This window comes from Stegostoma tigrinum, chromosome 1, assembly GCF_030684315.1.
Source record: "Stegostoma tigrinum isolate sSteTig4 chromosome 1, sSteTig4.hap1, whole genome shotgun sequence".
Classification (NCBI taxonomy): Eukaryota; Metazoa; Chordata; class Chondrichthyes; order Orectolobiformes; family Stegostomatidae; genus Stegostoma; species Stegostoma tigrinum.
This window is the reverse complement of record NC_081354.1, coordinates 19,828,326-19,842,473: the sequence shown is the minus strand read 5'-3', so window position 1 is coordinate 19,842,473 and position 14,148 is coordinate 19,828,326. Positions and strand designations below refer to the sequence as shown.

At 42.0% G+C, this 14,148-nt stretch overlaps 1 protein-coding gene across 2 annotated transcripts in view; it reads right to left on the bottom strand.

Annotated features, from left to right (window-relative positions):
* Window positions 1-349: 349 nt before the first annotated feature.
* The window catches only part of jade1 (jade family PHD finger 1), a 121,927-nt gene continuing 108,128 nt past the window's right edge, over window positions 350-14,148 (bottom strand). For both annotated transcript variants that reach the window (XM_048538044.2, XM_048538036.2), the window contains exon 11: window positions 350-4,520. In XM_048538044.2, coding sequence (XP_048394001.1) covers window positions 3,532-4,520 — 989 coding nt within the window. In that variant the 3' untranslated portion in view covers window positions 350-3,531. The remainder of the gene's footprint in view (window positions 4,521-14,148) is intronic.

Here is a 14,148-nt window from a genome sequence, read left to right as displayed (position 1 = left end):
ACAGAACTTTCAGGCTTCACTGCAACAGGGAACCAAAATGTAGGCTGCAGATTTCTTTTAACTGCTTTTTAGCAGTCTGATTGCATGCGTGTCTTGTCCCATTGTTTGCTAAAGTCGCAACTGTATTAATTTTTTAAAAGTAGCTTTGCATGTGTCTGCACTGACAATATGTACTCAGATTCATTCGTCTAACCACTTACCCTACAGCTCAATCAGTTAGAATTGTAACAACTCTTCTTATTACCTGGGCATGTCACATCAGGAAAGCAGAAAATTGGTAACTATGATTTTAACTTGAAAGAAACACACAAATTTCAAGATTTTTCATTGTAGTTTACTTTTACTAGGGGCAAGAAAACAAGCATATACATTTATCGCATGGCACAGAATGGTACAAGTGTTCTGGAGTAGCTTAGTGCTTCAGTTCGGTGGAAAGTAGGGTTTGGTATGCAGGAACTGGCAGCTTGCAAGATTTCATCTTAGAAAAGCGGATGCAGCTAAAGAGGGATAATGACAATGAGCAGACTTTGAGTGAGGAAAAACAACATTTCTGTTATGTAACTTAGCTAGAAGACAAATCCCATTTGGTTTTGTCATTGGCTGGCTATGTGAACCATCTTTTAAAGATAAGTAAAAAAAAAATTCGACATATTCAACATCCCATGACTTCATGTATTTTCTAATAACACTGTATTTAAAAGGTAAGGAATAGGTTTATTGTTATCATTAAAATTTAATTAAAACATCTCATTATCTATGAAAAGTCCCAGATGCATTAAGGAAGACAACGTTGCAGTCGCTTTTCTTTCCCCAATACAGGCCCACAATAAAGGCTAGTGCCCCTGTTGATTCCAGGTGGGATTTAATTCTGAGAAACATTTGACAGAGCAATGTACCATGGTCATACTACTTGAGTAAACTCAACAAGATCAAACACAAAAAAGGCACAATTCATCTAAATGTTTTCAACATTCACAGAACAGAATTTTCTCCTTCAAAAGTACTTTATAAATAGTTTACAAGAAAAATAAATACAGCAAAGAGTCAGGTAATTTAAAATAGTCATCTCTGTATAAATTTTATTTCTGCTTTTATTTCCATGCTCTTTATTAACTAAATGGACACCAGTTAAACTTTGCTAGGCACATGGTGAAAGAACTCCTCTGTACAACACCACACTGCAAAGTTTGTTCAGCAGGTCTGTACGGAACAATTGGACGCAGAATGTGTGAAAATTGTCCCTTTACATCACTTTTGTTTAAAACTATAGATATGCATGCCAGTAGCAACTACACAGTAGCTCAACTAGCCTAATGTTAAACTAAAGTACATATAAAATACCAAATCATAATTTAAGAATGATCTTGACATCAACTAAGCACAACTGGGCGAAATAAAGCATTAACATGAAACTGTCAGTCTAAGTTATGGTTCTTTAAACAAACCATTGGACTCAAACTATTAATCCACTGTCTATTTCTACCCAAAAAATATTTATTACAGGTGTAAAACTTAGCAAGGTGTAGAATTAGTGACTGTTCCTTTCTGTACAACACAATGTGAGGATACCTCCATGTTAAACACTAAGGACTAAGATGCTGCAAACTTTCAAAAAAGCTGCAGATCTGAGATGCATAAATACTCCATGTCAAACATGTAAGTGAAATACCTCCTTTTGACAATTTTTTTTTTACAAAAATTAATACAAAGCTATTGCACTGAATAAAGATTAGAAAAGGCCACTTAATAAAATTAAATATACTTATTCAATATTGATAGTGTCTACTTGAAATATTTTCTACTGCATTACAACCAATGAGCAGTAAATAAATTCAGTACAGTACATGCAACACTTTACATAGTAAAATTTCTGGAAAATTTTAAAACTTGCTTAAGATCTTTTCCAACAAATTTATCAGAGTCTGAAGACTTGAAATTTCAAACACGTTTTGCACAACTTACTTAAAATGGCCATTTAACATTTTTTAAAAGTTACTGAGTCAAATACTTTTACATTTATTGGACAACAGAAACACAGCCAGTCTTCGGTTAGGAAGAACCAAACCCTTACATTTTCTCCCAAATCCCTGATGCCATCCAGACATGACTGAATTCTTCTCTTAGTAAGAGTAACCCCGGTTAAGCCTCAACAGTACTTAGCCTCAAGAAGGAATGTCAAGGTTACTTAAACAACAATTAGATTACAATTGTGACAATGTGAAAAATACTACTGAAAATAATTCCTCTTCTTTTAGCGCTAACGCTGCACCCTCCTTAGCTTGTCTGTTTGACAAAGAATACAAATGGTGCAATGTAGTTTATACAGAGAACCAGTGCAGAATTGTAGGCGGGTGAAATAAAACTGCTGAATTGGAAATGGTAAAGTTCCAAGATCCCAAAGAAAATAAGCAATGGGGTAAACTAAATCCTGAAACATTTACAGTTTCCTCTGTCACCCCTTCCCAACAGCTCCAATAATCTGTAAGTAACTAAATCCAAACATATGGAATGAGACAGTAGAATCTAAGGGAACAATCTGAAATAAAAGTAATGGATGCGTGGGATAAACAAACTGCTTTTTTTTTAGCAATGTTATGGCTCGCATAGTCTGATGAATTATTGCACACTTAGCAAATGCTTTCACTCCAGTCATACAGCAACAATGCAGAAAGTTATCAAAATTCCCTGCAGCAACTCTCCACTTTTGTGAAGATGCCAGTATACTTGGCCAGCCATCTCTGTTCGTTTACTGTATCAGTGCCAGCATTCACAGACTACAAGGAATTCCTTCCTTTCTGCAGCTGCTCTATATTTCAACCTCTCATTGTTTCCATGCTTAACTTACTGCGCTTCTGTCTGACTATGTTTACAGACCAGCTGTAGACCCTGAAAGCAAGGAACTCTGGCATGCTCACGTGTAGAAATCTACCACCAGTGTATGCCGAGTTTTGAGAATTTGAGAAACAAACCGCAATTTGTCCCACTGAGAAATTTAAAATTTGCTGTTTTTGTTTCATAATCATTAGTTAGTCCGAAGTGCTGGAGAAAGTCCTGTCAACCGATTATACAACCTGTCATATTAGAAGGTGTTTTTTTCATTTTTTTAAAAAAAAACATGCTTTTAAAAAGTAAGTCAAAAATGTTGACTGTTAACTGACTTAACTGGTATGATACCTAGCAAACATGACTTTTTTAAATTTAGATTTTTAGGCTTTTTAATTTAGTGTCTACACTTTTGATTTTTGAGTTCTTTATACAGTTTGGTTATTTTTCTGATGGAGTATACCAAGTGGAAAGGCTACCTGAAGGTTTGCATAAAGTATAGGGCAGATTGTAGACTACAAAACTGTAGCATTCAACTTAAATACAACTGCGCTCAATGACAAACATTCCTTGACAGGAAACATCTGTGGGTTTCAAATAATTAATCTGAAGAAATATAAAATGACAACAAGGCATTTCATCAGAACATTTTCAGGACTGGAGGTGGATACAGGCAGTGAAGGTACTTTGCTGCCTCTCTTCTCTGGATCAAGAGGCCAGAATGCTTCTTCGAATAATATCTGTCCCATATCTTCGGCTCACCATTGCAGTGCTTGAATTTAGCCGCTGTGGCTTGCAATTATCTGGTGACTCTGTCTCCGAGTCACTCATCTCAGCATCAGGGCTGTAGCCATCATTCTCTGTATCTGGCAGCAACCTCACCTTTAGCCTTTCTTTGGGTGAGGCTCTTTGCGCTCTCAGCTGCTGATATTTTGTCGATTCTGAGTTCTGCCTGCAGGGCTCTGGTCTCTCCTCGTGCTGCTTCTTTTCTCCCTTCTTTGGGATTCTGAACCCACCCCAGTTTTTCACTGGGCTCGTAGGTGTCGTAGGCACTTTGGCTGCAGGGCGACTGGCAGGAACAGCAGTTTGAATGCAAGCTGCCTTGCCCAAGGTACCATTACACTTGGAGTGCGAGTGGCTGCCATCCCCGGATAGCCTACGGATGCTGACCGAGGACATTTTACACACTGGTGCACACAAAGCCCGCTTGTTCTCAGAATGTCGCAGGGTTAATTCTGCAGGTAAGTAGGATTTGTCCCGCTTTGAATACACTCTTTCCCTCAATTCTGATTTACTTCCTGTGCTACGTCCATTGCTGTCGGTTTTCTTCCTGTGGTCAGGTGCGGCCTGGCCATTATTCCTCTCTCGGCCATTAGCTCGTGACTCAGTACGAACCCGACCACAGGGTGGAAGAATACTCCTGATGTTGTGTAGGCTCACTATATTTTTGCACTCGCTGGATCGGTTTGATTGCTTCAACAAGCTTTGATTTGCAGAATCAGTGCGGCTTTGCGTTCGGCCACTCAAGTGAGAGCTCTTTTCCCGCCAGACCTTATTTGGGTGGTTGTCTGGGCACTGGCCTGTCTCCAGCTCCCTGTTTGACTTCCACTGCAAACACCCTGTTTTGGAAACTGGATGAGACTGTGCCAGCCAACCGAGGAATAAACTATCTTCAGACGGGAATGCTGAAGGCACACCTGCAAACAAAACACACACAATTTACATGGCACCATACTCACAAATTTCCGATTCTCACATCTCTTAACGCCGAGTCAGAATGTCTCATTCAAGTTTCCACTAAAATGCATACAGAATAAATCAAACAAATAGCTCCTGTGAAATCTGGAGAAACAGATGCTGACATCTTCCTATTCAGACCATCCAGAATCAGCCAGAAATTACTATACATTTCACAATTAACTTTTATTCTGTTTTGAAGTTCTTCCCATTTTACATTTCCGCAAGAATTCCAAAGAACCCATGTCCCTCATACTGGGAGGCTGCAGTGTTAGCTATAAAGGAAAGATTGGAAAGGCTGGTACAACACAGCGTAAAGCTGGAGGAACACAGCAGGCCAGGCAGCATCACAGGACCAGAAATTTCTGAAGAAGGGTCCTGACCCAAAACGTCAACTTTCCTGCTCCTCTAACGTTGCCCGGCTGGCTGTGTTCGTCCAGCTCCACCCTATGTTATCTCTGACTCCAGCATCTGCAGTTCCTGCTATCTCTTGGATAGGCTGGTGCTGTTTTCTACAGCAAAGTGAATACTGAGGAAAGATTTAACTGAAGTGGATAAAATAATGAGGGGCTGATATAGACTCAACAGGAAGATGATGTTTTCCTGAGCAAAGAGTTCAATAACCAAGGGAGCAGGTTTAAAATAATCAGCAGAAGGATTAGAGGAAGCATTGTGAATAAGCCCAGAGGGTTCCATGGGTTTGGAATTCACTGCCTGAAAGTGCAAGAGGTAGAAACATTCATATCATTGAAATAAACACTCAAATATGCACTTGAAGCTCTGTAATCTACAGGCTATGGACTTAGTGGTGGAAACTGGTATTCAGTTGTGCTGCTGACTTCTTCCAGTCAGGAAACACAAGACGGCCGAATGGCTTGCTCTTGTACGGTAAACGTATTATATTCCTATTTATACACTGATCTCAGAAACACTTCTTTAAAATCTGGCAGGTTAAAAAAAGAACTAGTTCAAATCCCAGTTGTCTGTAATTCCCTTCTGAATGGAATCAAGAGGAAGTGTTAAGCCCCAGATGCTTATCTGTATTCGAGTTATTAAGCAAGTGATCTTGTACAGCACTTGGATTCTGAAACAGGAAAAGCAGGAAACTTTTGAGTCCAGCTTAACTGTAGTAAGGTGTTCAGATCCTGTATTATTAAAGGCTGGAAGGAACCAACATCAGTGCCCTGAGACAATAACCCTTCTCCCCAGGAGTAGTAGTGGTAGAAAAAAGTACATCAAAAACTGAATAAATCAATTCCCATAACACATCTCCACTCATTTATAGGGATTCGCAAATACCAAATTCTTTGCTTAAAGATTTTCCCTTTTAAATTCTGTTCCAAGTCCTATGTATGCCAATATAACAGTTAATCTCATGTTAAAATCAATGCCATGATTTTTGGCCTACAAGTGTAATTATATACATAGCTCATGTAAAAGTAAACCTCAGTATTTCAGTCCATTAATTTCAGAAACAAAGTATCCTGGGGCTGTAAATGATTTGATTTCATTGTAACTGTATAAAAACTAGAGCGAATGAGTACTGATAAATAAATGTTTAAAATGCTTATACATTAAAGTTTTATTTCTACTTATCAAATTGTTCAAGCAATGAGATTATGGGTGATAATTAATCTGATTTCTTTGGTGTTGTTCGTTTTTAATTTATTCCATTGCAATGGTATATTCCTGGATTTCACTAAACCCAAATAAAACACACATTAACTTAAGCGACACAGCTGTTAGCACTGCAGCCTCACAGCACCAGGGCCCTGGGTTCAAATCCCACCCCGGTGACTGTGCGGAGTTTGCATGTTCGCCCTGTGTCTGCAGGGGTTTCATCTGGGTGCTCCGGTTTCCTCCCACTGGGTAAATAAGGTGGATTTGCCACAGGAAATGCAGGGTTATAGGGATAGAGTCTGGGTGGAATGCTTCTTGGAGGGTCAGAATGGGCCTGGTGGGCTGAAAAAATCCCTACAGTGTGGAAGGGGACCAATGATTCTAATTCTTTGAAAACATCACCTGTGTAACCTTGGCTGCAAAAACCATACGCTACAAATAAATTTGCTCACAAGTATATGAAGAAATCATTCCATGGTCATGAATATTATTCCTTAAAGTCTTCAAAGACCGCAGAAAGAGACCTGATGAAAACCAAATTGCTCTGTCACTGCTTACTACTTCTTAAATTGAAGACATCACCCAGGCTTTGTCCTCTTTATCCTTCCCCCAGATAAAGAGCGTTCTGGGACTGAAGGTGAGTAACTAGTCCTCCTTCATCTCAATATAATTCAAAATTAAGCAGTGCCTGCTTCCCCACCACTCGCACCACTTCACAACAGCACATCTCGATCAGCTAAGCACCAGAATCAACAAGTTAACCATCAGCAAAGTCAGGGATTATTTTATTACTAGTTTGAAAATGAAGTCTCAGTGATGATTGAAGTGAGGGCATTTTGGGGATGGGATGGTGGGGGGAGGGACACCATGGTTTTCGGAACACTAATTCAGCGACAAAACAGGGTGCTCAAGAAAGCTGGTTGTCACAGAGTTGATTGCTATCTAGTCCTCGGAGAGCAGCAAGAGATGTCTCTACTTAAAAGAAACTGATACCGAGAGTATTAAGGAATAGTGCAGAGAAGGGGACTTGAGGCTAGAATCTGCTACGATTGCATTAAGTGCTTTTCTGGGGGTTTCTGCACTCTTGACAGTTATCCATCTGTTCTTCAATTGGATAATCAGAGTTAAGGCAAGTTGCCTGGTCACCATGTCATTTTAAAACTGGGCATAGCAGCGCTTTACAATAGTCAAATCACTCCCCACCTCACTAAATAATAATAACACATGATGCATATTCTAAACATCAACATCTTACTTAATTTGCAATTTTCTCAATTCATGGATCTCTTTGCTGGGGTATGATTCCATGAATAGTCAGGTTCGTATTCAAGTGTAATCCTTGACAGCAAATCTCATATGGTTACACAATAAGTGAAGCTGTTTCAAGTAGCATTCACGAAACACAAGGACAGACAATAAACATCTCCAATAACTCCTCTTGTCATTCAATGCATTACTATCACTGAACCCCTTTCCATCAACATCTTCAGGCTTACCACTGACCTCAAACTCAGCTGGACCAGCCCTACGGGGGTTGGAGTCTAGGCAGTGACTCAGCTTCTGACTTTTCAAAACTTTTACAGCTCCTACAAAATGCCTCACTGATGGAATGCTCCCCATTTGCCTGAGAGAGTGCAACTCCAATAACATCAAACTCAATGCCATCTAGGACAAAAAGCAAGGTAGGATTCCACACGGACAGTGCCCCATCCAGCACTCTGTAGATTTGCATCTTCCACCAGTGGTACACCGTGGATGCAGACGTACCACAATAACTCAGCAAGACTTCTTCGCCAGACTACACTCCCCACTTCTGGAAGGGAAAGGGAAGCAGGTACACTGGAACACCACCAGCTCCAACTCCCTTTCCGTGTAAGGCATCATCCTGACCTCGGAAGAAATCACTGTTCCTGTAATTTACTCATCTAAGGCACATTTACCAAACAACCTATTGCAGTTCAAAAAGCTGATGGAGTCCAAAGAGAGTGCGATTAAGAATGAGCAATAAGTTTCCTCACTGAACCCTACATCCTGTGACCAGCCTGGATTTTATTACGCTCTGGTGTTGTCCTAAGCTTCAGATGCTATGACTGCTATAAACAAATATCCACTTATTGTTTGCCTCTGCTTATTCTTCAGATAATGCTACCAATCATCCTAAAACACTGCCACAAAATTTTTGGAGTGGACCAAGATGAGCCAAACATTGAAAGGGTTTGAGCTACCATCATCTGTCAGTCAGTCATTCATCCAGATCTTACTGCTTCCAGTTTGAGTATCCATATTATTTTGGCTTTATTCACACTGAGAGACCCTGTGGACTATGTCCGGATTCTGAGATTTTGCAGAAAGTATTTGCTTTTAATTTAACAATGGGATTTAGACATTGCTGCTGGGTCAATATTTATTGTCCATCCCTAGATTGCCATGAGAAGGTGGTGGTGAGCTGCCTCTTGACCTATTGCAGTCCATCTGGTGTACAGAGATCCACAATGCCATAAAGGAGCGAGTTCTAAGATTTTGAACCGGCAACACTGAAGGAACAGCAATATATTTCCGAGAGGATCGGAGGGGAACGTGCATGTGGTTCGTTCCCATGTACCCGTTGCCCTTGTCCGATCAGCATACGAGAAGTCGCGAATGCTGAACTTTATGCAATCATCAGCAAACATTCCCAATTATGATGCAGGGAAGGCCATTGATAAGAGTTTGAGGCAAGTTCCTCCTCTGAGCAGGACTGGAAGAGCACTGAAACAGCGAATAAGAAGAAAACCGTTTTTCACTATCTCACTGGCAGCCAGCAGCTCAGATGCTGACACTGCGGTTACCTGAAAAGATAGCTTAGAAATGGGATCTGTAGTGACTGTAATGAGGTCAGCCAGGTGGACCTCTCAGAATATGAATTTCCTATTAGGCTGACAGATAATAACAGGGGTGTCAGACATCCTGTTCACTTTGAGAGCTGGGTCTGAGGGAGCTGGATCACTGTCAAGGACTCTCCACGTGAAAATAAAGGGTGACTTGGTGATGGGATATCAGCCTCTCTGGAGTTATTTCAGTCGTGACACAACAGTCATCTTTGAGTTGGGGTTATCATTTCTAGCATCATGCTGCTATTTTGGAAATTTGTATCATTCGATCCTGCCATTGAAGACTGGGCCCAGTACGTGAAAAGAATGAGATAGTTTTTTCAGGAAAACGACACTGGGGCAGACGAAAAGCAAACAGTAGTTCTCCTGACAGCTTGTGGACCGACAGCTTTTTCGGTTATTAGGGGCCCAACTTTCCCTTAGGCACGAGACACAAACATTTCAAGAGTTGATAGATTTAGTTAAGGAATATTATGATCCCAATCCTCCTCTAATTCTGAGACAGGATCGGTTTTACTTCGCAATCCAAGTACCAGGGGAATCCATATCTGGATTTCAGACTTGGTTAAGACAACTGGCATGTGATTTTGGTTTAATCCTTGATGAGATGCTGAGAGACATTCTGATGTGTGGGATTAATGCAAAAGGGCCCACTGGCTGAAGCCTAACTTGACTTCAAATAGGCACATCAACTGATTTTATTGTTGGAAAATGTGGCAAGTGCAGCACAAGTTACAGCATATTCCGATGGAAGTGGACTCTCTTGCCGATCCAACTGAGTTTGGAGAACACCACTTGAGTGAAGGCAGTTGCAAAGAGACACTCAGGCCACATCCTCAACAGAGGGGCTCTAGGTCACCCCACAGCAAAACACCAACAAAACCAAGCCTCGGCTAAACAGTTAAAATTTTCTTCAGGATCTGAGCTGGCAATCATTGTGGATGCTGCCAGTGTGTGGACTCAAGACAGCAAAAGAGTTCCACTGAGCCTTAAGTGAGTAAGAGAACTCATAGGGCAGTATCCAGGAGAGTGCACACCTGGAAAGTCCACCTACATCTGGTCTGGAGCAGTTAAATTGCTAAACAACATCCAAATCAGAACCAAAATAAACATCTGATTAAGTTATCACCCAGTTCTAATGGAGTTCAATACCACCACAGCCATTTCAGTTATCGTAGAACCGATCTTTAACAAAATTCTGTATGGACTCCAACCCTTAAGTTTGCACATGACCTCAGCCAGACTGAGAACCGATAGCAGGAAACAGATTAAGGGTACAAGTACAGTTCCAGTCTCTTATGAGAAGCTCCTGGTTTGGTTACCACTGACTGTAGTAAGACACTCGGGCATAAGCCTGATGGGGCAAAATTGGATGAGAGATTCCCCTACACTTTTGCAACATCTTTTACTTAAAAAATGGCTGGCTGAGTGAAATCCTAGTTAAAGATTTTCGGGAAGGTCTGGGGACTATCACTCGATCCAAGGCCGCCTTGCATGTTGACCAGGAAGCAAATTCCATGATTCAGCCAGGCCCATCTAGTACCAGTAAAGTAGGCTGGAAAGCAAAGGAATCATCAAAACAGTCCAGTGTGCAGAACGGGCAGCAAACATCATAGCAATAGTGAAGGCTGGTTCACCTTTGTAGAGACCTTAAACAAATGGTAAACTTATTTTCTCAGATGAATAAATACATATTCCCTGGCACAGAGGTCTTACCCAAAGCTGGCACGGGGCTCTCCTTCATGAAGCTAGACATGAATCATACGTCCTTGCATCTGCAGTTAGATGAGGATTCCCAAAAGCATGCTACAATTTATACTCGTTAACGGTTTTTATCCAAATGTGAGACTTCCATTTAGGGTACTGTCAGCCTGTGCAATTTTTCTGCCGTCGACGCACAATATTTTCCAATGTCTACTCCAGCTCGCCATTTATCCAGAGTATGTACTAATAACAGGGAAGACCGATAAGGAGCACTGAGAGAACTTGGACACAGTCCTTCAATGTTTCTCCCAGGCAGGCATACACCTTAAAAGGGAAAAATGTGTGTTTGAGGCATCCCAAGTAACCTACCTGGGATAAAGAATTGACAAGACTGGGTTACATCCATTAGATGGTAAAGTGAGCATGATCAAAGGTTCCCCAAATCCTGTGTCTATACCAGAGCTCAGGTCTTTCCTTGGGCTGGTGAACTACAACACAAAGTTCATACCTATCATGGCCTCCATCCAGGCACCTTTGCATCAACTCTTAACAAAAGGGTCAGCCTTGGAAATGGTCACGTAACCAATCCATAGATTTCAGGGAAGTGAAGAAACAGCTATCATCCTCTCAGGTGTTGACACACTATGATCCCAAGCAATATCTGATATTGACACGTGATGCCTCCCCATACAGCAGCAGGATGGTATTAGCTCATCGGTGGTCCAATAGCCAATGCATCCAGACCTTTGGCTGATGCAGACTGTAAATACTCCTAGATAGAGAAGGGAGGTTTGGCAGTCATATTTGAAGTCAGGAAGTTCCACCAATACTTTTACCAACAAAAATGCGTAACAATAACGGACCATAAATCCCTACTTAAACAGGATAAGGAACTACCACCTATAGCTTCAGGCCAAATTCAGCAGTGGGCTCTAATAATAGGTGCGTATAATTACAAGGAACACTGTCTGGGAGGCCAAGTAGCAACGTGGATGCAATACGCTGTCTTTCGCTGGCACTGCCACTGGATTAATCCATTATGGCTTTAGACTTTCTGCACATGCTTCCAGTCACAGCTGACAATGTCAGAATTTGGGTGCAGAAAGATCAGGTTCTAGCAGAACTGAAACAGCTGGTAGGGATGGGGGAGAATCAAATGTCAGTCACAACCAGAACTGGAACTTCTTTGGACTCAAAGACCAGATCACAGTAGAAGACCACATATTATTATGGGGAGCAAGAAAGATTACTGTGCGCAAAGGGCACCGCTAGATATTGGCTAAACTCTACCAGGGGTCTCCAAAGCAAATGGTGGCATGAAGTCATGTCTGGTGGTCAGGATTGGATGCAGACATAGCCACGTTGTCAGCGCAGTGGCCAGAGCGCCAACAAGGACAGAAATTGCCATCAGCCGCTCCCCTATATTTTTGGGAATAGCTGGATAAACTCTTGGCTTTGATACATGTCAAATATGCACGGCCTTCCATGAAATCAACGTTCTTAGTCATTGTGGATGCTCACTCAAAGTGGCTGCACGTCAAAGTTCATTCGTCAAACACAGGGACGACAATAGAAAAATCAGACGGACCTTCTGAGATTCATTGACTCCCAAAAGTCTCAGTCACTGATAATGGGCCATCATTTACCAGCAAGGCACTTGAGTATTTCCTGAAGTCGAGTGATATTCAACACAAGGACAGCTCCATACCATCCATCATCCAATGGTCTGGCAGAAACAGCAATCCAAACTGTGAAGGCAGGCTTAAAGAGGCAGCTTCCAGTTTCACTAGGTACTGAACCATCTTGGTTCCTATTTGATCATAGGACTACCCCTCAAGCAACTACAGGGATAGTTCCAGTAAAGTTGTTAATGGGGAAAAGACCCTGCACCAGGTTACATCTGATCTTTGCAGGCCTGGCATGGGTTGGGATGGTAGGAAGAAGGGCTGAGTGAATGTCAATGCCAGAACAAGTGAGAGAGAGACAGTTTATTTCAGGAGGCAAAGTTTGGTGTAGGAACCATGGGAATGGCCCTGCATGAGTAAGAGGCATGGCTGACGCCAGTTCTGGTCCTGAAGTTCAGGTAGGTATGACGGTCCTGAACAAGCACATGGGCCCTATGACAGCTGAAAACTCACAAACGGTGCGGGAACAAAATGTGCCAGGGTCCCCAACAGCTTTTCTGAGTATTAAGGAAACTGTGGGTTCTCCCTCTCCATCAAATGCTAAAGGTATCTCAGAATTTGAGATGGGCACAGCGGATGCCATCTCGATGCTTTTGTTGCCTGAATAAGAGAATAATTACTTCTGAGACACTCCGGGCACAAGAGACCAGCTACTGTGCGTTACATGCTGCCCGTTTCAGAGGCGGAGTCAGGGGAGCCCGACCTGGTGCTAAAACACTCCAGGAATAGCTACAAAAAATAAAGGCCTATGTCCTCTGACTCAGAGAGGGAGCGATGTAGCAATTGCAATGAGGTCAGCTCAGATGGACCTCATAGAATATGAGTTCCCTGATGGGGGCTGTTAATCTGGTCCAATCAGGGAGCCCTGGCAGACAGTTAAGAGGAGTGTAAGACATCCCGTTCACTCTGACATCTGGCTCCAAGGGAGCTGGGGCAGGGTCAAGGACTGTCCACATGTAAATAAATGATGACTTGGTGATGGGATATGGGTCCCTGCGGAGTTATTTCAGGATTTGCACTCAATGAGTCAGTTAGGATGTCTTCCTAGATGTCTGACATACTGTTCCACACTGAAGTGGAAGGCCAGCTGCTCCCTGAACACTCCAAGCAGATACAGCCTCCAGTTGAGAGCCCTTTATTCCCCCACTCTGACTGCCTCACACTGCCTCCCATCTCCTTACCCCTTCTCTCATGCCCAGTGCCATGTTACATCTGCTCATTCTCCCCCTCAGGCTGAAGTTCTAATGAGATGCAAACTACTGTACAATGTCAGAGAGCAAGTAGATCGTACAGAATCCTCGAAGTCAGGGCAAAGACTCTCATGTTGCCTTGATGCTCGTTCTCCCTCCACAGATGATATCTGACCTGCTAAGTACTTTTAGCATTTGCTGCTTTCATCTCAAACTTCATTTGCAGGGCAAGCCACATCATTCCCTCCTGACTAACAAATTTATGCACTGAAAACCATCCAACTCTACTATTAAACATCATAAAGTAGAAAATCAATCAACAATTAAGCTAAAAATAATTTTAAAGAGCACTCTTGCTGCTGAATGCACGCTATTTGAAGTTTGAGAAATTGCAGGAGTTGCAAAGTTGAGCCCGAAAACAGCAGCATTGGCATTAAAACATTCATCAATGCGTTGCACATTCATTGACATTACAATCTGCAGATTTTACACAACTCTCTGAGAGGGTGCTCCCTCACA